This window comes from Trachypithecus francoisi, unplaced genomic scaffold, assembly GCF_009764315.1.
Source record: "Trachypithecus francoisi isolate TF-2019V2 unplaced genomic scaffold, Tfra_2.0 Lachesis_group16, whole genome shotgun sequence".
Lineage (NCBI taxonomy): Eukaryota > Metazoa > Chordata > Mammalia > Primates > Cercopithecidae > Trachypithecus > Trachypithecus francoisi.
This window is the reverse complement of record NW_022681461.1, coordinates 25,800,470-25,826,655: the sequence shown is the minus strand read 5'-3', so window position 1 is coordinate 25,826,655 and position 26,186 is coordinate 25,800,470. Positions and strand designations below refer to the sequence as shown.

The window sequence follows — 26,186 nt, the reverse complement described above, 5'->3', positions numbered from 1 at the left end:
CTAAAGAAAAAGAACCCTACGACAGTCCCACCTGAATACACAAATCGCCAAGCCCCGTGCAGATTCAATCTAAAATCGCGCCTGACAGAGCTATAAGGACATTCAGGAGAAAGCTTTTAGGCACCCGCGAATCTCTCAGTGCGCCAGGGAGGGGAATGGGAACCTGACCTCATCTTTTCATCCACTGAGAGAAAAGCAAAGGAAATGAAATGGAACCCTTCTCTTCTGTGAGAAGGACCAAAGACCTTCTTAGAGCGTCGGTCGGTCCTCCCGCCCCCGCCCCCTGACTCCGGCCGCTCCACGGACCGCAGGGACTGTCCTACCGCTCCCCTTCACGCAGCCACCAGAGAATCTTCTCCAAATCACAGACCCGATCAGGAGTGGCTTCCCCGCCTTTCCCCTGCGCTGAGAGGGATCCTGGTCGCCAACAACAAAGACGCTTCCCGCTCCCCTCCCCCCGCCGGCCCGGGCTCGTCCCTCCCGCGCTGCGGCTCCCGGCCTAGCGCCCCCTCCCCGAGCCGGGCTGCGGCGTCCCCAAGCCCCGAGGCCGCACGCACCTGCACCTGAGCGGCCCGGGCCGAAGCGCCGGGCAGAAGTGGTCGGGAGAGAACCGCAGCCGACGCGCTGGGCTCCACAAGGCGAGATCCGCGCTCCGGGCGCCGTCGGACTCTCTCCGCCTGCAGACGGGCCAGGCAGAGGAGCGGGGACCAGGGCTGCAGCCCCCGGCTCCGGGACGAAGAAGGACGGTGGCGCCCGAGGGGCCCCGCTCGCGCTCCCGAGTCTCGCCTCGCGCCGGCCCTGCTCCTCCACAAGAGCTCGCGTTCTGCTGACTAACGGCCCCGGTGCGGGGCGCTGGAGCGGCCGCAGCTGCCGTCGGCTGCTCTCGGGCCTCACGTCCCGCGCGGCCGTGGTCGCAGCCGCCGCCGCCGCCACCGCCTCCCTTTCTGGCACCGCAGACACCACCCAGACCCGGCCAGGTCTTCCTTCTCTTTAATCCTGCTTTCTTTGCTCCTCCTCCAGGCGCGGGGCTTGCTCCGGTAGCGGGCAGGAGACTGGAGGGGAACCGAGGGAACGAGCAGAATCCTCACTGAGCCAGAGTTGGCCACTGACTGGAGGAAGGTGCCAAAGCTGACCCCGGCTCCAGCCTGCGAGCGGGCGGGGGGGAGAGACGGAGCCCAGCCTTGCCTCATTTCCACCAATCACAGGCCGCCCAGCAGGGTCGGAGGCGCTCTGGGCTCCAGGAGAGGCTGAGCTCGCTCGGCAGGAGGCGGGGATTGCGGAAAAGAAGAACCAATAGGAGCAAAGGTTCCCCTCCCCTTTGCCTTGATGGACTACCACATTCGGGCCAATGGGGGAATTTCGAAGAAAGCGGGACTTGAGAAAGAGGCTGCGCGGAGCAGGAGGGGTCCGGGCTGCGCCGCGTGGAGTGGCCTGGCCTAACAGCAGGGAGGGCAGAGCTATGCTCTTTGACCTCCCAGAAGAGTCACGTGGGCCGACCCGGAGCCGGGGCGGAAAGGGTGTATTAGTTTCTTCCGGGTCATTGACAGAAGCGTCAATTCCTGGGAGTAGTTCGTTGGTTTTCCCTTCATCCTTTTGCCTGCTCACGGCGAGGGGTGGCTTTGATTTCGGCGATGAGCTCCCAGAAAGGCAACGTGGCTCGTTCCAGACCTCAGAAGCACCAGAATACGTTTAGCTTCAAAAATGACAAGTTCGATAAGAGTGTGCAGACCAAGGTAGGAACCTGCCTGTTGCACCGTCTCTGACTCCAGGAAGGAATGGTTCACTGGAGAGGGGAGAGAGGAAATGAGAGGAGTCGACTGGGGCGAGTGTGGACCGCAACCCAGAGTTAGTCTTGGCTGCAGCGCAACTCTTTATAAAATGTTATTCTCACGCCCTTTCTTTGACCTGGACATGTTGTCTCCTGGTAAATATTTGATGGTCAGCACACTTAACTAATTGCACAGAGTGAACAGGACCCTAATCAAATCTAAGGTGCAAATGGGGCAGTTACGTCTTTCAACGTTCCCATCTGGATCACATTAGCAGAGGGAAACGAGGATTGTGGCATGAGTGTCTCTCTCAAACTTTACACCAAGTTTATTCAGCTACGATTTTTTTTTTCCAAAAACCCCAAGCCCACAGGGGAAATGTGAATGATTAAGTGGTCTTAGGCTGTTCTCACCAGTATAGAGGGAAATTTCTGTTTTGTAACAATTGTTTTGAAGATAAAAATATTTGGTTAATGTAAAAATACTTGTTTTGCTGTTTATCTTTAGCAGGACTTCTGTAAACTGGAAAAAATTCAGACTAGATAGCCAGAGGACTTGGGTTGTATATAAGTACTAATTTGCAGGCTGGGTGTCGTGGGTTAAAGTGCTGTTATCCCACACTTTGGGAGACCGAGGCGGGTGGATCACCTGAGGTCAGGAGTTTGACACCAACCTGGCCAACATGGCAAAACCCCCTCTCTACTAAAAATACAAAAACTAGCTGGGCGTGGTGGTGGGCGCCTGTAATCTCAGCACTTTGGGAGGCCGAGGTGGTGGGCGGATCACCTGGGATCAGGAGTTCGAGAACAACCTGGCCAACATGGCGAAACCCCGAATCTACTAAAAATACAAAAATTTGCCGGGCGCCGGTAATCCCAGCTACTTGGGAGGTTGAGGCAGGAGAATCGCTTGAACCCTGGAGGCGGTGGTTGCAGTGAGCTGAGATCACGTCACTGTACTCCTGGGCGACAGAGCAAGACTGCGTCTCAAAAAACAAAAACAACTACTGTGAATCTCTCTCCCTGTCTCCATGGCTGTATGGAGAGAAAATCATTGACGACAGGGGCATATTAGGGGCCAGCATCACTCAGGTAAACCTAATATTCACATAGGTTATGAAGCTCAAATTTACTAGGTGTGTGGCTTGAGTGAGTTATATAATATTTAGTTTATCTGAGCCTTACTTTGGTCTCAAATGACAAAGTTGTCAGGATTGTTGGGAGGCTAAACTATGTGATATGCATAAATGGCCTAGGTCATAGTAAGTGTTCAATAAGTGATTAATTTCCCAACATTGATTGGGAAAGCAAAGTAATCTGTTTTTGGTAACCTGTGGTCTCCTTTCTTTTCCTTTCCTCTTTCTTTCTTTGCTTATTCTACAAATATTTAATAAGCACCTTCCCTGTGCAAGGCCCTGTGTTCATAGGTATACTGTGTTCGAAAGAGCTGACTCTGCCTTCACGGAGCTTATAGTTTCTAGGTGATATGGGCAAAAAGTAAGCAGAAAGATAAATAAATACCAATTATAAATATTGGTGAAGGGCAACACAGGTCAGTAAGGGAGAATAAGAAAGAATATTTTAAATTGAGTGCTCTCCTTTCCCCCACTTGGGTTGAGAGGTTTTTGAGAATGAAAACCTGAAGCAACATTTGAGAAGACTTTCCCAAGTTTGCTCCTATTATCAATAGGTACACCCGAATAAAAATAAAAAGCTGCACTATTCCAAATAGATGTCTGCCTCTTTTGTATTCTTACTATAAGGTTGTGCACAAACATTTGCTTTTGATTGTTTTTTATGACTGTTTTCGTAGAAAGCAGTTTTAACTATAGTGTAGCTATTCCTAGGCTTCTCCTACTTGTACTTTTCATTGTGCATTTTGTTGGTGTTATCTAATCACTATGTCATTCTCGTCCTAAATGTTTTCCTGGGTCTCAGGTTCAGTCACTAAGTTGCAATTGACCATTTTTATATTTTTATCTTTAATTCCGTTCTCTCCTTTAAGTTATGAAAAAGTCTCATTTGTTAATCAGGAGGACCACCAGGCCACTTTGTTATTGAAGGTTCTGACAAAAACAACACAAAATATTTTACTGAGGAAAAATCATTAGGTTGACTGTTCATCTGTGTAATGAATAGCTAATAATTGTCTGTAATCATAACAGATTCTTGCATCTGCTATGAGTAGCCATCTAAAGCCAAGACTTGGTCAGAAGCATCTGACCCCAACTTCGTGCCTATTCTTTACACTGCAAAGCTATTTGATTTGGTGACATCTAACAAAGGAGTGATAAAAAATGCCCGTTCTCTGTAACTCCCCATAAAGCAAGCTTGTCCAACACATGGCGCAGGGCGGCTTTGAATGCAACCCAACACAAGTTCGTAAACTTTCTTAAAACATTATGAGTTTGTTTTTTTTGTTTGTTTGTTTGTTTGTTTGTTTTAGAGCTCATCAGTTGTCATTAGTGTTAGTGTATTTTATGTGTGGCCCAAGACAGTTCTTCCAGTGTGGCCCAGAGAAGCCAAAAGATTGGACACCCCTACCTTAAAGGATTGTAGTAACAATTGACTGCTTGTATTAAATACTTTATGATTTGGTAAGGGTCTTACATGATAGTTTTCCTTTTCCTTCTCTGCCAAGCCGTTTGTTAGGACTTCAGTGCAATTAGAAGTTGGATAATTACAGATGTTGTATTGGAAGTTTATATAGGTAAAGCACTCATTCTCAAAAGGACACAAATGATAGCTTTCTTCATATACTTGAATATACTCTAGAAAAGGAGAGTATATTCAAGTTTTGTGCCATTCCAAATGGCCAAACTTGGACCAGGGAGTCAAAGTAACAAAAATAGATTTCAGCTCAATATGAGGAATTGTCTAACAGTGAAGGGGCTTGTGCCAGGATTTGTAACCTCCTCTTCCCTGGGGTTATTTAAAAGGGTCCCTATGGCCATTGGTCAGTAGTACCCTCAAATGACTTACGGAGATTGGGAGTGTCAGCAGTGGGAATAGGTTTAAATCTTTTCAGTCATTTAGTACTAAGATGTTGAGCGGATCAAGGCAGCCTTCTTTCCTGTCCTGGAGAGGCAGTGATGTCCAACGAAAACAGCATTGGACTAAGAGAAAAGAGCCATTTCTTAGCCCCAGTTCTGTCATTTGTTTTGCTTGGTGATGTCAGGCAATTTACCTATAGCTTTTCATCTATGATACTGGGTTAGTACTATCTCTTGTCTTACCTTCCTCTCAGGATTGCTACAGGGATCATTACAAAAATTATTATTATTATTATTATTATTTTATTTATTTATTTATTTTGAGACATAGTCTCACTCTCTCGCCCAGGCTGGAGTGCAGTGGCGTGATCTCGGATCACTGCAACCTCCACCTCCCAGGTTCAAGTGATTCTCCTGCCTCAGCCTCCTGAGTAGCTGGGATTTCAGGGGCGCACCACCATGCCTGGCTAATTTTTGTAGTTTTAGTAGAGACGGGGTTTCACTATCTTGGCCAGGCTGGTCTCGAACTCCTGACCTCAAGCAATCCACCAGCCTTGGCCTCCCAAAGTGCTGGGATTACAGGCGTGAGCCACCATACCTGGCTACAAAAATATTTTTTAAGAAATAGGGATAAAAATATGAACTAAGAATAAAGCCTGTAATAATTTATGTGGACCTGCAGTTGATCAAAGCCTTAAAAAATTGATTAGAAAAGAAATGCATACTTGTTGAAGAATACTGAAACAATGGAGAAGTATATAAGGTACTGTATAAAAGTGAAAGTCTGTTCCCAGTTTTAGTCCTGTTCGGATGTAGTCACTGTTAACATTTTGATGTGTACATTTCTAGACATCTGTGTATGATACAGTGCGTATGTAATAAAATACATGTTTTCCCTTCTCATTCAGTAAAGTGGATGTATCAGAACAGAAAGATTAAGCTCATTTTTAAAATGGCTGTGTAATATTATACAGCACAAATGTGGGTTAGCTTATTTAAGCAGTTTCCTATTAATAAACATTTGAGTTGTTTTCAGTTTTGCACTATGCCAAAAAGCCTGCAGTGCAATTCTGGTATTCATATCTTTATTCCACATCTGTTATCTAGTACCAAACATTGTGCTAGATATTGGAGGTATAGGGTTGAGCAAAATATACAGTCACAGTCTTAATTGAAGCTTGTGATTTGGTGGGAGAAGTGACAGGCATTAATCAAAAGTAACCCTAAGATAGATTCAAAATGATCCCATTTTACATATTGGGAAATTAGGGCTTAGAGGTGAATGACACGCCCAGAGTTACGTAATTAGCACATGCCTCTTCATTGGTTGGATGGGGTCTGTGGGAAGACAATTCAAAGGGCAAGTAAATCAAAAGCCCTCCGTGTGTATGTGTGATTTTAAAATATACATACTGTATTTTTGGGTGTAATAGAAGCAGTGTGACACCAGATTAGGGTCAGAACAGAATGAGTGCTGTTTATTGCCACCGATCCTAAACATTGCCTGTTTGAAATGTTCTAGGGAGTGTCTCTTCTCATAAGGTGTGGCCCGTGGAGTATCACATGCCAAAGATGTGGGCTGGTTGGGGTGGATCTCATCTCATCAGCCTGGGCTCTGTAGCAGAGGCTCCTTTTGCTGATTCCTTTCTTAGATTCCTTTCTTAGATTTTTAGAAAGATTCCTTTCTTAGATTTTTCTTATCACTCCAGACCAAATAGCACTTAAATATATTGAATGAGTAAAACAACAATAAAATTCTAAGCCCCTCAACCAACTTAATGGACCCCCCTTTCAACTAAGGGGACCTCAAAGAAACTTGGAAAATTAATTCAGGCCATGATGGGAAGAGGGGAAGGTGTCAAGACATGCTTCATTATACCCTTCTCCATGTGGAGTCTAGATACAACTGACCAGCAGTAACATTAAAATAGAGATCTTAAGACTAACAAAACAGACTCTGTAGTAATAAGATACCAACTTCCAACCTGACTCTAGTATAGTATCACATGACAGATAGCAGACCCTGAAGGAAATAAAAGTATTTTTCCCCAAAATATATTTCTTTTGACGTATTTGAAATAGCCCTGCAAAGCTGTGTTTTGTGGGGTGAAATCTGCATTCTGTAGAGAATCTCCATCCCTTAGGAGAGGCTGACACCTTTTAAGGTCTGTTAAGAGATATTCACTGGCTATTCTCTCTGAAGCCTGCTACTTGGAGGCTTCATTTACGTGACAAGAACGTTGACTTCCACAACTCCCTGACCTAAAGTCAACCATTCCTTTATGCTCTATTCAACTGTTGAGGCAGAGCTGAACTCTTTCAACCAATTGCCAGTGAGGAAATCTTTGAATCCACCTATGATCTGGAAGCCTCCCCCATCTCCCTTCCCTACAAGATGTCCTCCCTTTTCAGGCTAAATCAATGTATATATTACATACAGTGATTTATGTGTTAGCCTGTAACTTCTGTCTTTCTAAAATGTACAAAACCAAACTGTATCCCAACCATCTTGGGTACATGTTCCCAGGACTTCCTGAGACTGTGTCATGGGCCATGGTCTTTAACCTTGGCCAAATAAACCTCTAAATTGATTGAGACCTGTCTCAAATTATTTTTGGTTTACAAATGCAGTAAATAAACATTCCTTTTTTGACTTGTCTGATGTGTGCAAGGCACTGTCCATGAAGGCAATTAGCATTAGGATTCTTTAGTTGCTAACTTACACAGAAAGGGAATTTATTGGAAAGATACTGAGCTACTCTCTTGAAACTTACAAAAGGCATTTGTTTTGGTTGGTTTTTTATTTTAATTTATTATTATTATTATTATTATTATTATTTTGAAACAGAGTCTTGCTCTGTCACCCAGGCTAGAGTGCAGTGGTGCGATCTTGGCTCACTGCAACCTCTGCCTTCCAGGTTCAAGCGATTCTCCTACCTGAGCCTCCCGAGTAGCTAGGATTACAGGTGCCCGCCACCACTCCTGGCTAATTTTGGTATTTTTAGTAGAGACAGGGTTTCACCATCTTGGCCAGGCTGGTCTCAAACTCCTGACCTAGTGATCCACCTGCCTCAGCCTCCCAAAGTGCTGGGATTACAGGCATGAGCCACTGTGCCTGGCTGGTTGGTGTTTTAATGTCCTAGATTCCCAGATCATTTATTATTACTTTTCCCTATTTGGTTTTGTACATACCCTAACCTGATGCAATCTTCCAACCTTTCAGTGCTCCGTCCCCTAATGCTTCCACTTTACCTTCTACAATTTATAGTCTGTTGTCACGACATGGAGACGTAGAGTTGAATATAAAATGTCTTTTACTTTCTTGCCCTACCTGACTGTTCCTGGGAACGCTGTTTCCCTGTAATCCTCTTAAGTGATGATGTATTTTCACTCCACATCTTTACCACTCCTCTCCCATGTAGAACCCTTTCTCCCATTTGCTCTGTTTGTTTCTCCTTACTCAAAAACTGTAGCTCCTCTGAAATAAATGGTGTCAGACTACTACACCCTCCAGATCTGTACTTACCTCCTAGTTATACCTCTTCATTAGTACCTGGGCTTACTACCTTTCCACAGTTCCTATCATCATACTTAGTAATTGCTACATACACATGGATAATCTGTCTAATATCTGACATCTCAGCTTTTAGACTCCCCACCTCAGAGGTGTACCCTCCTGGTCAGACCACAAATTTGCTCCTCACTGGTAACTGCTGTACTTACAAAATTTTTAAAAGACTGGGCTGGGCGTCGTGGCTCACACCTGTAATCCCAGCACTTTGGGAGGCCGAGGCAGGTGGAGCATGAGGTCAGGAGTTTGAGACCAGCCTGGCCAACATAGTGAAACTCCGTCTCTACTGAAGATACAAAAGGTTAGCTGGACGTGGTGGTGCGTGCCTGTAGTCCCAGCTACTCGAGAGGCTGGGGTAGGAGAATTGCTTGAACCCGGGAGGTGGAGGTTGTAGTGAGCTGAGATCGTGCCACTGCACTCCAGCCTGGGCAACAGTGTGAGACTCCATCTCAAAAAAAAAAAAAAAAAAGACCACCATCTATCTGGTTTCCATATCCCTCAGGTAATATTTATTATCCCCATTGGGTAGTCCTGTCCATTAACCTTCTACTTTTCACTGTTCATTCATGTTTTGATTTCCCTGCTTTTCTATTTTATTTTATTTTTTTTTGAGACAGAGTCTCTCCCTGTGGCCAGGCAACTTCTGCCTCCTGGATTCAAGTGATTCTCCTGCCTCAGCCTCCCAAGTAGCTGGGATTACAGGCATGTGCCACCATCCCTGGCTAATTTTATATTTTTAGTAGAGACAGGGTTTCTCCATGTTGGTCAGGCTGGTCTTGAACTCCCAACCTCATGTGATCCGCCCACCTCGGCCTCCCAAAGTGCTAGGATTACAGGCGCGAGCCACAGCGCCCGGCCCTTCCCTGCTTTTCTAGTTTGGCGTCTATGTTTCATCAGTATAACTGCTTTTTGCATATACCCCTAGTCCGTCTTTCCCACTGTGGTACTCACCTGACAAAATCCTAACCCTACTTAGATTCAGCTTTTTATTAAACCACCACCACATCTATCAAACTACCAATGTCTGTACCCATATATTCTATTTTACTATCACAGTAGATGAAATGAATGTCTATCCCTGACGCTAGTCGCTCCACAACACCCTGGAACCCATCTTCTCTTGCCTACCTAAGGATTTAAGGTCTAAATTTCCTTAGTTGTTCATGCTTTCTTGCATCCTCAATCTTTCCATCTCTAATGGGTTATTATAGTTTCTATTAAAACACTCCCTAGATAGAACAAACGTTAGCCTTTAAATCATGGCCTTTGGGGACAGATACAGGTACCCAGATGACCAGGTTCTTTTCAGAAATAGTATTAGTGGATGTGAAAAAGCATTCCAAAAGATCCTCTTAACTGTTTAAATACACAAAGCAACTTCAGATAATCCTTCTTTGGGCTGAAAGAAATCAGTGTGATTTGATTTTCTAACAGTGATTAATTTGGTCCCTGTAGGGTTTTTTGGCTTCTAAAAATATCAAGCGAACTTGGACTTTCCCATAGCTTTGGAGTTGATTTTCTCAACCTTAGTCCTAATTCTTTTCCAATTTATCTGCTTATTCATGAGGTAGAATGACATTTTTAGAACTTTATGGCAGACATTTTTTTTGATATTTTCTCAGATATATTTTTAGTTGGAAGAGTTGGAGTGACATTCTAAAAAGTTAATAACTCAGATTGTCCTTTTGTAACTAACTTATGTGATGCATTTTCTGTTTTGGTTTTGTTTTTGCAGAGTCATATGTCATAAAGAAGTATTTCTTTTTGTAGTTGATGGAGTTACGTATATGTAATAATTTTCAAATGATGGTCCATCACTGGTAGCATTCAATTACAACTTTACACTAATCAGACCCAGTTTTGGAGGTCAGCTGATATTGTAGGCCATTCTCAGCATCATGGATATGAAATGCCAAGCTAAGCTAGGGATTATTTTAAATGCTTTGTTGTCCTAAGAATATTTATATAGGTAGCTTACACCAGGTGTCTGTCTTGTTTATTTTTAAATGATTCATGCCACTGAAGTCATCAATTTGAGTAATATATTTGACATCATGGTATATACTTATATATGTGAATGTTCAGTATACCATCATTAGTCTTTATCATAAGACATTATAGTAATAGGATGTCACGTTTCCCATAAACTTGAATGACATAATAATGCTAAATCTGTTTTCAGTAAAACTAGAATAGTCATGTGCGGTAAGTTGTCATCTATTATTGATATAAAATAATATTGTGGTTACTTTTACATATGTAACACTGTTGCTTGAATTTAAACTCACCAATACAGAACAGATAGTTCTTTGACCCTCATATGATGATTCAATGTCAGCTAGTCCTTAGTATATTAAAAAAAATTCCTGGCTTACTGTGGTAGTTAATTCTAATTTTAATGTGTCTCTAGGGACACATTTATTAAGGTCTTTTTTTCACTGCCTAGTAAGAAAAGTCAAATTTAACTAAGGTATTTTTCTAATTCAAAATGGCTGACTGAACATATACTTAAAATTTTCCTTTTCCTGGCTGGACACAGTGGCTCAGACCTGTAATCCCAGCATTCTGGGAGACCAGAGCAGGTGGATCACTTGAGGTCAGAAGTTCAAGACCAGCCTGATCAACATGGTGAAACCCCATTGCTACTAAAAATACAAAATTAGCTGTGCATGTTGGTACACGCCTATAATCCCAGCTACTTGGGAGGCTAAGGCAGGAATTTTCTTTTTCCCCAAATCTCAGTGAAAAGAAAAAGAAAGAAAGAAAAAAAAAAAAAACGATGATACCAAAAAACTGAAAAAGGTTCTGTCGGCAGAAAGCAGCATTGAGGAGAGCAGGACAAAGACAGGTCCCTTCTCTGAAGCTGGAGGAGACAGTGGACTCCCTTGTCCAATCAGACTGTCTTGGGAAAAAATATAAGGAGGCAAAATTCGAAGAAAAGGAACAAATACCTGAAGGAGACTGTTTTAATCAATCAGTGGCTTCTGATAAAGGCCAGATTATAAGAAATGAACAAGCTGTTTTTTTATATATCTGAATGTAGCGAACCTTGTAACATATACATTGAGCAGTTAAACAGAAACAAAAGTAAAATAAGTCCTACCTTTATTTTAAAAATTAAGGAAACTAAAGATATAAAGTAGAGAGGATTAGATTTATACAACTAAACAGTATATGAATTTGCAATATAATATGGGTGGAAGTTAAGGTTTTTTCAGTAAAACTCTAGAATAATGCCAAGACAGTCAGAAGAACAACTTTCTAAAGTGGGGAAATGCCATGAAAGAGAAAGGTAGAGCAGTATACCTTATCCCTGTTGGTCTTAGAGCTTAACAAAGAAACCCTTGTGCTTAGAGGCAAAATGCTCCCTGTGTATACTAAAGCAAAGCCATAGCTGTTAATTTTTCATCTATCAACAGAGCCAGGGATTGTATAATTAATATCTGAATTCACTTCCAAAGCAATAGTGATTCCCAATTCTGCTTTAGTAATGCATTCTATAACTACAGCTCTTTAATCACTAGCAGTACTGTCCAACAGACCTTTCTGTGATAGAAATATGCCAGATAATTGCTATGCATTTTGGTAGCCAGTAACCACATGTCCCTATTGAGCACTTGAAATACAACCAACACAACTGGGGAATTTAATTTTATTTAATGTTAGTTTGCAAATGTGAATATTGGTTACCATATTGGATAATATAGATTTAGGCCCTCATTTATAAATATGAGCTAAGCAGACTAAACTTTTTAGGAAAATAGAAACCATGAAGCGCATGCTAGAAACCCTCCCATGCCCAGTTAAGAGAGGTAATCTAAGTCACAGAAGAATACTTTTAAAAATTGCAGTTGCAACCTCAAGTATCCTAAATTATATCCTTAATGATTCAAATAGCTTTCGAAGTCCAAAAACCAGCAAACACTGCTGTTGGAAAAAAAAAAAACAAGAATCCTATAACATTGCTTAGAAACTACCACTGTGGTTGCAGAAATGTAAACATCTTAATAGGATGGCTGAATAGGACAAGGTTAAAGACTAAATTAGCGATTTGGGAGATCAAGCCAATGGGCTTGTCTAAAACCTAGTCAAAAAGGTCAAAGTGATAAAAATTATGAAATAAAATGTGATATTTGGAGGCTCAAGCTAAGAAAGCCACTCTGTCTAAAGGAAATACAGAAGCCACAGTAGGTAAGAAAGAAATGATAAAAAGAAAAAAAAAAAACAACTCCAAAGTTAAGGAAAATCTTAGGCCTTCAAGTAGAACGGTTCTATCAAGTTCTTTCTAGGAATATTGTGGGAAAAAGATGTTACCTAGACATATCATGGTGAGGTTGGTAAACTCCAGTGGTACAGAGAAATTGCTACCAGCTTTCAGAGGGACAAAAGAGGTTAGCTATAAAGCAACTGTAAGTAGGCATCAGACTTCTCATCTATTATCATAAAAAGTAGGGCAAGTTCTACAAAATACTGTAACAGAGTATTTTGAATTTAGAATTTCTTACAGAGCTAAGCTATGGCTCACTCATATATCAGGACAAAAAATCATCCAGGCTGAAAGTTTGTCAAAAATATATATATATATATACATTTAGGGATGTACTCCAGAATATGAAAAGATGCAAGAGAAGAAACTAATGAACCAAGAACTTAGTAAAACTGGGTTAACATTAAAAATGATTGACAATATGGTGGTGAAATGTAATGCTGTTGTTGTATAGAATTATACAAATAGAAGGGGTAAGTCTTTTAGAAGGAAAAAAATGTAAACTCATAGTTCCAGGTTTCACCCAAACCTAGGGATTAAAAATAAATGCAAGCTAACGAGCTTGTCTTGTTTGGGTGGCGGAGAAGCCATAAACAAGAAAAATCGGTATTGCTATCAAAATTTTAAAGTCTGAGTGCCTATCATTCTGGCCTTCGTAGTGTTAATAGTCTAGCTCGGAGATAAGACCAGTGTACAAGAAGCAATAATAAGCAATCTAGTAATGTTACTAAGACCTTCTTATAATAAAAAACTTAAAATTAAAAATAGCTGATAAGTTCTTGAAGTAGATTTTTAGTTCGTTAGTAAAGTGATATTTGAACTGTAGTATTATTTATATAATATAGCATTAAAAACATGGGATTTCTCCTCTTTGTAAAAAACAGTTACCTGGATTACTTTATTGTCTATCCTTTATCAAGTTACATGCATTTCATGGCCAGGCACAGTGGCTCATACCTGTAATCTCAACACTTTGGGCGGCCAAGGCGGACAGATCACTTGAGGGTAGGAGTTCGAGACCAGCCTGGCCAACATGATGAAACTCTGACTCTAACTAAAAATACAAAAATTAGTAGAGCGTGGTGGTTGTGATCCTGTGATCCTGTGATCACAGCTACTTGGGAGGCTGAGGCAGGACACTCGCTTGAACCCAGGAGGCAGAGGTTGCAGTGAATTGAGATTCTGCCACTGTACTCCAGCCTGGGCAACAGAGTGAGGCTCTGTCTCAAAAAAAAAAAAAAAAAAAAAAAAGCAGTGGCTTATGTGAATATCTGCAGGAGCCGTCAATTAGCCCTGGCTCAATGCAGATTTTTCTAAAAGCCCACTTTGAGAAATCAGTTAATTTCTTATTTTAAACACCATTTTAACTCTAAGAATATATTGCTTGCTGTTCAGATTTATAGCATGCACTGTGAGGAAGGGACTATGCATTATGAATCTTCTGAATCTTTGAGATGCTTAGCATAGTGCGGAGCACATACTAGCTCATATTTTTTTGGATTGTTCCTGTAGACAACAAAGAGATGGTCATGATACAGACTATGCTTAATTCTAACCTGTGACACATTTTACAGTTTAATATGTTGGAAGGAGTCCTAAACTTGGAGTCAGGGCCGCACCAGGAGTAGACTCTTCACATGGCTACTGGGTCACTCTTTATATAACCTTGGGTGAGTTATAACAACTCTCTTTAAGTTAGAATATCAATAACTAACAGTACTACTTATTTTCCTTAACCCAAGGATGATTTGAGAATAAAATGAAAAGAATTATAGGACAAACTCAGATACAGCAAAACTATAGAAATAAAATGTAGTATTTTATTACAGGAATTTGCCTTCTTCATTGAGAATGTTTATTAATTTTATCCCTTAGATTTTTATATTCTTGTCATCAAAATCCTCTTCCTGCTGTTTCTTTATTTAAGAGGGTGAGAAAATACTCTCAACTGAAGTTAGGCAAGTCACATGTGAATACTGAGCATTAAAACAAATGAATCATGGTACAATCTAGTTTCTTCCTGATGTGAGTTGACTCCTGAATTCATTATTATCATAAATAGGTTATTCTTGTGACATATTAATATGACCAGAGCAAGGCAACTGTCTTTGAGGAAGTTAGTTAGTTTTAAGATGGTAATTGTCCTCTTACACCTGCCCCAAGTAAATGACTTATGAAGTAGATTTTTTAAAAGATAAAATCATTTGGTTTGTGGACATTACCAATGATTATGATTGAAAGACTTAACTCCATACATCCCTATTAGGAATAAATCTCATTCTTCCTTTTTGTTTAATATATGTTAAACAATAGTCCATCAGTGGTTTGTCTCTTTTAAGATCACTAACTTGGGGCATACCATACCGGTTGGACAAGATCTCAGATGGTGACTAACTTTTAATGAGTGCTTATAAAAACATGTGTGTTGCCTCATGACACTACACAATTGCTGCTTTAGTGGTGCTTTTTGCATTCCAGTCGAATTGTACATAGGTTGGCCCATGTTGCTCACCATTTAGTTAGATCTTCATTGTTTAGATCTCAGTATATTGAAAATCTGGGAACAGCATCATAGAAAACTATATCTTCCTCTCTTGAAACATTGCTTAGCAAAAATTACGTGTTGTTCTCTAAATGAACTTTTCCAACTTTGAAATTTTGTGACTTTTAAATAATGTATAATACTCTAATGTTCCTAGCTAGCACGTTTGGCCCTATTTACAAAGCAGTTAATATACCAGTGTTAGAATAAGTCACAACACTATACCAATAAAAATGTGTGCTCTGCCAAGTAGTATATGTGTTTTCTTTTAATATTTAGAAGATCTGAAAAGCTATAGGAACACATGTTCCACTTGTAACTTAATAGCATGCCTTAAATTTAAAGATCTTTTTATGGATTCTGCCTCTGCTGCTTCTGATTAATTTTGTGACCTCAAGCAAATCTCTTAATTCTTTGAGCCTTGGGTTTCTCATCTGCAAAACGAGGATAATTATACCTACTCCTAGCCACAGGAATGTTGTAAAAATAGCAGGGAGAACTTTTATAAAGAATTAGACATGTGGCTTATAGATTTATGGTAGCAGTCTTTTGAATCAAAATTATTTAGTTTGCTATTATTTTTATAATAAAAACCAAAAGACTTATTTTATAATAAACTTTGTAGATAAATAATTTTTTCCTTAAGAATGCTTTTGTCTAGACACCTGACCAAAGTACAGCCATGTTCCATGCACATAAAATCACTCAGACTTGAGTAAGCAAAAGAACATTGACCAGAAACATAAACAACCAAGCAGGGAGCTAAATGGTAAGGATACTAGAAAATCTGAGAAGATAGAAATTCATGCATATAGCTATATTTCCTTTAATTTTCATGTGGATCTTCTCTGTTGGAAGATACTGTTCCAGGTTCTCTCTTCCCTGTTTTTCCCCAAAATACTTACTACTCTCCTGTTATTTATGATACACCACTTTCTGTATATGATGATGAAGGTATGGCCATGTGGACAGTAAAGACAGAAACAGGCCAGGTATGTTGGCTCACACCTGTAATCCCAACACTTTGGGAGGCTGAGGCGAGAGGATTGCTTGAGCCTCAGGGGTTGGAGGCCAGCCTGGGCAACATAGTGACATAGTGAGACTCTGTCTCTACCAAAAAAAAAAAAAAAAAAAAAAAAAAGCCAGGCATGGTGGCACATGCCTGTGGTCCCAGCTACTAGGGAGACTGAGGTGAGAGGATTGCTTGAGCCTGGGAGGTTGAGGCTACAGTGAGCCATGATCCCACCACTGCACTCTATCTGGGTGACAGAGCAAGACTCTGTCTCAAAAAAAAAAGAAGACACAAACAAAGGTTGAGAATCACTGATCTAGAAATTACCTACATTTCTTAGCATGTTCCTAATTTTAGATTCACTAGCAAATTTGGTCTGACCTTTGAACTTATAACTAAGGCAGAGGTAAGACAATGGAAAGAGTGAGAAAGAAGGAATAGTCTCCCAGCCTTCATGGTGTTTAGATTTGGCTTAAATTTCAGGAATAGGAATAAAGGCCAGAAACTATTGATATAAACTTTATTCTTCTGACCATGGAGGAAGTCAATCCAGAAAACAGATGATTTCTATACAGTGTGGGACCCATGTCAACCCCTGTCTGAATTAAGGGACTTTAGTCATACAGAGTGAGAATCTGGGAAAAATTACACCTGGGGGTGATGCCTTTTGATACATGATTTTGGAAAAGCTTCTTAAATGATAGCTCTTCTGGATTCCTGACTTATGCCTCTACCATATCTTTTCCTGTCAGTTCAGAGATTATTCTGGAGACTGTTTCTGCATATGCTAGACTAATGTATCAGATATCTGAAACAATCTCCAGAATGTTTAGTCTGTAAACACTGTATGTTTCAAAGCTTTCTTTAAGTCACTTGTTTGGAGCTCAAAATTAATCACCCCAAAGAGTCAATGCTTTGAATGGTGAAACTAAAAATCAGTCTAAGATTTAGTTTCCAAAAGAGAGGCAGTATGGAATAGTGGGGCAAATGATTAAATTCAGAGTCAGAGGCATGGTCTTGAGCCCTGGTTGTAATATTTGGTAGATGTGGGATCTTGGACAGATTATTAAACCTGCCTGGATTTGTTTCTTCCTATATAAGATAGGAATAGTACTATTGATCCCTCAAGATAGTTGTAAGGAAATGATTTAATTAATTGTAAAAATTGATTTTTAAGCAGAAGGTACTATACACTTGTCAGTGATTTATTTTTTCTCAGCTACACTAACCAGTGTTGTTTAAACTATAAGAATCATAACTTTCTCCGGAAAAGTACATTATGTCCTTAATAGTATTCCCAGTAGCAGAGGTGAGGTAGGGAGCACATTCCTCTAGAAATGTCAGTTTGCTTTAGCTACCTAGAGCAGTGGTTCTTAGACTTTGGTGTGCTTAAGGATCATCTGGAAAGCTTGTTTAAAATGCAGAATCCCAGGTGCCAGACATTCTTAATATATCTTAGGGTTGAGTCCAGGAATGATCATTCTTAACAAGCCTCATCTGTGATTCTGATGTATGTGCTCCTCAAATCATACTTGAACTATTCTAGTAATTGCCTTCTCCTGTATTTGTTGCTTAGATCTGATACTCCAGTCTACATGAGTAGCTTTCCAAGGAGCACACACACTCAGTTTGTACACGTAGGTCTACCTTACCTTGAGAAGTGGTCGGGGCAGGAAGAGATTATTTTCACAGACGCTCATTCTGTCTGAACTCTTTCTTGGCATTAATCATACCTTGCTTGCTCTAGTGAACTCCCCATCCCTTAACCGCAGGTTGTCAAAGTGTTGTCTATACAGCAGAAACTCCTGAGTTATAAAACCACAATCTCAGAAGGTAGGGCCTAGAAATCTGATTTTTGATATACTCTCCAGTAGGGTCTTATAGACACTACCGATTGAGAACTGGCTTAACAGTTGCTCTTCTACAGAGTCATGACTTTGCCTCAGCTCTGTACTAGGCATTTTGTGTGTAACCATTTATTGAATCTAGATCATTCCATCTTTATGAGACAATCTACGATAATAAAAAACAAAACAAACAAAAAAGCAAACCCTGGGGAAAGGAGAGAATCTGACGTCCAGAGTTACTATGTTATTTGATTCAAATGTTCGGTTTTCAAGAAAAAAAATCATAAGGCATAAAAGAAACGGAAAATATGGCTCATTCAAAGGAAAAAAGTAAATCAACAGAAACTGCCCCTGAAAAAGAACTGATGGTGGATCTATTAAAGACTTTGAAACAGCTGTCCAAAAGATACTCAAAGAACTAAAGAAAGATGTGGAGAGAGTCAAGAAAATGATATATGAATAAAATGTAAATATCAATAAAGAAAAATCCTAAAAAGAAATTCTGGAGCTGAAAGTAGAGTAACTAAACTGAAAAATTTACTAGAGGGATTCAAAGGCACTTTTCAGCAGGCAGAAGAAAGTATTCGTATACTTGAAGATAGGAAATTGGAAATTGTCAAGTGTGAGAAACATAGAAGATTGGAAAAAAGTGAACAGAGTCTAAAGAATCTGTGGGATACTGTTAAGTGGACCAACTTACATATTGTGGGGATTCCAGGAGGAGAAGAGAGAAAGTGGCAGAATATTTGAAGAAATAATGTCTGAAAACTTCCCAAACTTGATGAAAAACGTGAATATAAACATCCAAGAAGCTCAAAGAACTCCAAGTTAGGTGAATTTAGAGACCCACATTGAGATACATTAAATCAAACTGTTGAAAACCAAAGACAAAGAATTTTGAAGGCAGCAAGAAAGAAGTGACTCATCATTTACAATAATCTCCTGTTATCTACAGGAGTAAATGTTCCAGCTTTTTCCTGCTTCACAATTTTACAGATAGATTTGTTCTTACCATGGATCTTAGCAACCTCATACAAAATTTGTTTTTTCTAAGTTGAGAACTTTCACCTTTTCACTTAAAGGAACCACTCTACAGCTTCTCTTTGGCATATCTGAATCGCTAGACTGCTCTTGGGCTTTGGGGCCATGTTACGTGTAGTAGTAACTTAACACATAGCCAAGGAAGTTATATTCAGGAGATATTTTGTCCCCTGTAGAAACTAACGATAACATCATAACATATGTCTTTGAGTTGCTTTTCAGAAACTTGGACTCGCACTAGATGGATGTGCTGGCACATAGACCTCAGATAAGGGGGAGCTGAGAACTAAACTCTAACTACTATTGGTTGTTCTAATTTTCTTTCTGAGGAACCTTCAGAAGGTCATGCCCATAAGCCAGAGCTGACTTTTTTTTTCTGATCCCAAATTTTTAGACAAAGTTTCACCTCCTTAACCAATCACCAACCAGAAAATGTTTGAATCGACCTATGACTTGTGTGCTCCCACTTCAAGATGTCCCTCCTTTTTAGGTCAAGCCAATGTATAGTCTCCATGTATTGATTTATGACTTTGCTTGTCACCCGCCTTTAAAAACCATTACTGGACTGGGCACGGTGGCTCATGCCTGTAATCCCAGCACTTTGAGGGGCAAAGGTGGGCAGATCACCTGAGGTCAGGAGTTTGAGACCAGCCTGGCCAACACAATGAAAGCCTGTCTCTATTAAAGATAGAAAAATTAGACGGGTGTTGTGGCGGGCACCTGTAATCCCAGCTGCTCGGGAGGCTGAGGCATGAGAATCACTTGAACTGCACTCCAGCCTGGGCAACAGAGCATGACACTGTCTCAAATAAAACAAACACTGTCTCAAAACAAACAAACAAACAAAAACCCTTACCTGTAAGCCATCTGGGAATTCAGGCACGAGCTGCCCAGTTCTCTTTGATTGGCACCTTGCAATAAATGCCTCACTTTCTTTTTCTGCTGTCAGTATTTGGCTTTGCTGAAATTTTAAACATGTTTTTCCATCAAAAGACACCAACCAAGTAGAAAGACAACTCATAGAGTGGGAGAAAATGTGTGCAAACCATTTATCTGATAAGGGATTAATAGCCAGAATATATGGTCGAGGACGATGGCTCACATCTGTAATCCCAGCACTTTGGGAGGCCGAGGCAGGTGGATCACTTGAGCCAGGAGTTTGAGACCAACCTGGGCAACGCGGCAAAGCCCTGTCTCTACTAAAAAATACAAAAGTTAGCCAGGTGTGGTGCCGTGTGCCTGTAGTCCCAGCTACCCAGGAGACTGAGGTAGGAGGATTGCTTGAGCCTGGGAGGCAGAGTATGCAGTGAGCCAAGATGGTGCCATTGCACTCCAGCCTGGGCAACAGAGCAAGACCCTGTCTCAGAAAAAAAAAAAAAGCCAGAATATATAATGCTGTAACTATTACTCAACAACAAAAGAAACAGCCCAATTCAAAAATGAGCAGAGGACCTAAGTAGACATTTCTCCAAAGATATACAAATGGTCAATAAGCACACAAAAGCATGCTTGTCACTAATCATTGGGGAACTACAGATGAAAACTACAAGATACCACTGCATACTCATTAGGATGACTATTATTTAAAAACAAACAAACAGAAAGTAACATGTTGTGAGGCTGTGGCAAAATTTGAACCTTTGTTCGTTAATCTTCGTGGGAATATGAAATGGTACAGCTGCTCTGGATAACAGCATGGTGGCTCCTCAGAGGCTTAAAAACAAAATCATTATATGATCCTGCAATTTCACTTCTCGGTATATGCCCAAAAGAATTGAAAGCAGGGTCTTAGAGATATTTGTACATCCATGTTCATAGCAGCATTATTTATAATAACTAAAACCTAGAAGCAACTGAAGTATCCATCTAGGGAAGAGTAGATAAGCAAAATATGTTATATACATACAATGTAATATTAGCCTTAAAAAGGAAGGAAATTCAGACTTACTCTGTAGCATCAAGGACATTATGCTAAGTGAAATAAGCCAGTCACAAAAAGACAAATGTTAGCCAGGCGCAGTGGCTCACACCTATAATCCTATACTTTGGGATACTGAGACAAGAGGATCACTTGAGGCCAGCAGTTTGAGATCAGCCAGGGCAACACAGCAAGACCCTGCCCCTTCCCCCCCAAAAAGACAAATACTCTATAATTCCACTTACATGAGATACTTAAAGTGATAAAATTATAGAGACAGAAAATGACATGATCGTTGCCAGGGGCTAGGAAGAAGGGAAAATGAGAGTTATGTCTTTCAGATTTGGAATATGAAAAAGAGTTCTAGACATGGATGGTGGTGATGGTTGTACAATATGAATGTTTTTAATACCACTGAACTATACACATAAAAATCGTTCAGGTGGTAAATTTTATGCTATGTGTATTTACCAGTGGAAAAACATGGAAACAAAATAACTCTTGACTGTTTGGTCTCACTCTCTCTGTCTTTACTCTGTAACCCATCTTCTGTGTGAGAGGCCACTTCAGTAATACAGATTATATAAGGAAGTAAAGAGATACAAAGGTGAAAGGAGAGGAAGAAGTAAAAAAAGTGACCTAAGATTTTTTTATCTAAAGATTTTTAAAGATGAGGTTTGGGACATGGGAGGAACAGATTGTATTGCTAATTGGGTGACTGCCGTTTAGTCTTTGAATTTGAGGTGTCTCAAGGATTTCCGTGAGGAGAAAAATGGGTATCTTGCCTGCAATCTGAGACATCAGAACTTCCAGAGAGACATGAGTTAGCACTAGGGACATAGTTTTGGATGTAGTCTTCGTTGAGCTCATTGCTGAGGCTATAGTTACGCATTGAGTTGACCTGGAGAAAATAGTGTGAAAAGAAGGGACTGAACAGGGTTGAGAGAGAAAGTTGATGACTAAAAGAAGGAGATGTATTGGCAAAAGATCTTGAGAAGGAGCAAATGGGATTGAAAGTACTACTCTACTTGTAGAGAGAGTCTTTTTTTCAGGAAAGACATATTATTTCTAGATAAAACCATTGGCATTCAAAATTTTGAGGAAGGAAAGGTGTGCTTCCCATATTACTGCTGCAACAATATAGCTATTTGTTTCCATTTGCATGAGTTTTTCTTGGGTTATTATTTACTATGAGCGTCTCATAGTTAATAATGAAGATAGTTCAAAGGTAATTTAAAAACATTGCACTGTAGGTCCTTTCTTAAAAATATTTTCTAATGTTCATAACTCATCTTCCTGAATTGGAATGGAATGGAGAAAATTAAAAATCTTCATACTAGAGTCTTTGTTCAAGCTTTTTTTTTTTTTTTTCTTTTTTGGAGACAGGGTCTTACTCTGTCACCAGTGGTATGATCACAGTTTACTGCAGCCTTGACTTCCCTGGCTCAAGCCGTCCTCCCACCTCAGCTTCCACAGTAGCTGGGACCACAGGTGTGCACCACCTTGCCTGGCTAATTTTCTTTTTTTTGTAGAAACAGGATCTCCCTGTGTTGCCCAGGCTTGTCTCAAACTCCTGGACTCAAGTGATCCTCCCATCTCAGCTTCCCAAAGTGTTGGGATTATAGCCCTGAGCCACCTTACCCGGCCTGTTGAAACTTTCAAAGTTGTGATAGATTTATCAGTGCAGTGTTTGTTAGAATGCTTCGCAAATATTTATTTGTTAAAATACAATGCCAACCTATTTTAATTTCCTTAAAAGTAAGTGAAAAAAATATACTTGGGAAAATAAAGTTGCTTAAATAGATTTTCTCAACTGCCAGAAAAAGGTACTGCCACAGCATGTTTCTGCCTGTAGGTAGGTGTGGCTCCACTTTGTGTATGCATTAGGTTTGTCAGTGAAAATCTAGGTAGTTTGCTTGGTTGCTGAAATAAATCAGTGGTTAGTTTGTACACAGACCCTGTCTGCATAATTGCAACTGACAATAGCTTTACCCACTTATTGAAAGAATAGTTCTCTGTTTGGGATGATTAGAACTCATTTTATATTCAGTCTTTGGATAAAAATGTGATTGTTCATTTTTGTAGATGTCATTTGTTAAAGATTCTAGCAGTAACAAGCAAAATGGGAGAAGGGAAATAAATATTATTTCTTGACAAGAAAAAGATAATTGTGAGTATATTGGACAAGAGGATCATTTTGAGTATTTCTAGTATTACTTTCACTTCTCAGTTTGTTATTGGTGTTTTAAAAACTTGTGATGATTTTAGAGTGAATGGGAGCAAGATGGACTAAACTTCAGAGAATATTATTTTAGCTCACAGTGCAGATCTGTATCACCTATACTGTAGATATCTTTTAATTACGTTTTTATAGATAAAAAATCAAATATTAGTTACTGAAATATTGACATCTGTATGCATATCAGGATTTTTAGGGTAATAAATTTGCTCAACTTGGACTTAAGTTTTTATGAAGAATTCTTATAAATGTTGATTACTCTCTTAATTAGTTATGTGGAACAAATGTAATTTCCTAAAAAGAAGAAAAAGAAGTAAGCTAGTAATAACTTTGATTTTATGTTTTTCCTTAAATGACAATAAAACCAATTTTACTACCAGAACTCATTTCAAAAGTATTTCTGGGCTATTTGTGTGACTAGCTCATTTTGTGAAATAATAAAATACATAAAAATAGTAATGCTCAGTAACTTGTCCAAATAAGGTATTTTTGAGGATAGTACACATTCAAATTATTACTTTGTATCACATTTTAAAAGGAATTATAGGTTTGAAAGTTTTCATATAGTAGAAGTGTTCTGTCTATAGGAAATGTAGTAAGTTGATTATAGCAAGAATTTTAATTCCTTTTTCAAAAAGGAAACTGTCAATGTCTTCTATTCTTTTAAAAAATCTTAACTGCCAGGATAAAAAAGCAAAGCAAGTTTTTACAGACAGTAGTAGGAAACATTTGCCTCACTATCCAAATAATTATGTGTACTCATTCTAAGTTTGGTCGTTTTTTAAAACCACAAGTCAGTTGAGTTGAGTAATAATGCACAAATTTGAGACTTGTTGTATACTTTGTTATAATACCAACAATGTTTACAAAACAAAATCACTTTGTAATGATTTCTGTATTGGTACATTGGCAATTAAAACAAGAACATGAACTATTTTTTTCTCTTATTCTTATCCATACATGTAAACTATTTTTAGAGAAGCTTAATAAAGGAGTAGTATGCACTTGACCAAAGAAAGGGACATTTATTTTTTACTATGAGATTTTGCATCTAATAAAATTCCTGTTATTTTCTTACAATGTTGTTGATATGGGACCAGAACTTGTTATGTATAAATATAATGGGATGAGAATTTACATGGTTATAAGAAGTTTTCTGATATTTATAGCCCAATATATTTAAAATACATATATTCAGAAATTGGAAACATTTAAACTGTCAAATAATAGATAATAGGTTAAGTAAATGATAATATTACTCTGAGAGACTATAATACAGCCAATAAAGACATACTTTGAAAGTATATATATTATGGTAAAATGAATAATAAGTTATAAAACAACACATGTGGACAAAATGTGAACTTATGTAAATATATACTTGAAGTGCTGCAAAGTTTAGAATATCTGAGTGATAGGACTTGTCTTTATTCTTTATCTGTATTTTTATAAAATTTCTATATTTTGAATATTTATATGTAAAGATTCATATTGTTTTAACTATAAAATTGATCTGTAGAGGTATTTTTCATCTATAAAAGTAATAAAGTCTAGTAAAAAATAATATATATACAATACTATATTATTGTATGATTTTCTTATGTGTGATTTTCTTATTATTGCATGACTTTCTTCTCTTGTGTTTTTCTAAGACATATAAATTCTCCAGCACCTGAGAACCAAAACAGACAAAACCAAAACCAAAAACATTGGGAAAAAAACTCCAAATTACTATAGAGTACGATTCCTCATGCGTATGTATTCCAAAATCATTAACCAAATACTAGCATATGGAACTCATCAATATATAAAAAGAACAATATATTACAAATGACTGGGATTTATCTAATAAGGAATGGAATGTTCATGGACTGAAAAATTGAATGTTAAGATGTCAGTTCTTCCCAAGATTGATTTACAGTTTCAGTGTAATCCTAATCAAAATCATAGCTGGGTTTTTTGTTGTTGTTGAAATCAACAAACAGATTCTAAAATTTATATAGAAAAGCAGAGGAATTAGAATAGCCAACAATTTTGGAAGCAAAAAAAGTTGGAAGAATTGAAGTACTGTTTTCAAGACTTACCATAAAGCTACAGGAATCAATACAGCGTAGTATTGGTGAGAGACTAGACACGTAGATTAATGTGACAGGATCTGAATCCAGAAGGAGACCTACACATACTTAATTTTTGAGAAAGGTACAAAGGCATTTCAATGGTACTGGAACAATTGTACATCTGTATATAATTTTAAAAGAACCTCTACTTGGATTCTGCACTATGCACACCAAAAATTAACTCAAAATAGATTATAGACTGAATGTAAAACATAAAATTATTGAACTTGCAGAAGAAAACAGATTAAGTTTTTTTATTCAAGGGTCAAAAAGTATGATTCATGAAAGAAAAAAATTGATAAGTTGTTCTTTTTTGAAATTAAAAACATCTGCTCTTAGGAAAAACTATTAAGATAATGGAAATGAAAGCATGGATTGGGAGAATATATTTGCAAAGCATATATCTGATAAAGGACTGTTAATCCAGAATATGTTAATATATAGAACTCTCACATCTCAAAAATAAGAAAATGAGTGATCCAATTAAAAAAAAAAAAAAGAGGCAAAAGATTTGAATAGACACTTAACCAAAGAAAATACAAGGTGGGGCCAGGCACAGTGGTTTATGCCTGTAATCCTGACTACATGGCAGGCTTAAATGGGAGGATCACTTGAGCCCGGGAATTTGAGGTTGCAGTGAGCTGTGATCATGCCACTGCACTCAAGCCTGGGCAACAGAGTGAAATTTTTGTCTCTTAAGGAAACAAACAACACACAATGGCAAGTAAACACATCAAAAGATGTTCAACATTATTAGTTATTAGAGAAATGGAAATTGAAATCATAATGAGATAACACTACATACCTATTCGAATGACTAAAGTAAAAAATAAAATTTCAAGTCCAGGAAATAATGTAGAAAAACTGTATT

At 38.9% G+C, this 26,186-nt stretch overlaps 2 protein-coding genes across 7 annotated transcripts in view; one reads left to right on the top strand and one right to left on the bottom strand.

Annotated features, from left to right (window-relative positions):
* Positions 1 to 1,191, bottom strand: part of ABHD17B (abhydrolase domain containing 17B, depalmitoylase) — a 50,870-nt gene extending 49,679 nt beyond the window's left edge. Inside the window, exon 1 of one of the 3 annotated variants that reach the window (XM_033237100.1) lies at positions 558 to 1,191. The gene's annotated coding sequence lies outside the window, so the exon portion shown is untranslated. The remainder of the gene's footprint in view (positions 1 to 557) is intronic. The other 2 variants (XM_033237101.1, XM_033237099.1) reach the window with 2 other exon arrangements.
* Positions 1,191 to 26,186, top strand: part of CUNH9orf85 (chromosome unknown C9orf85 homolog) — a 61,007-nt gene continuing 36,011 nt past the window's right edge. For all 4 annotated transcript variants that reach the window (XM_033237107.1, XM_033237106.1, XM_033237105.1 and 1 more), the window contains exon 1: positions 1,191 to 1,733. In XM_033237107.1, the coding sequence (XP_033092998.1) occupies positions 1,632 to 1,733 (102 nt within the window). In that variant the 5' untranslated portion in view covers positions 1,191 to 1,631. The remainder of the gene's footprint in view (positions 1,734 to 26,186) is intronic.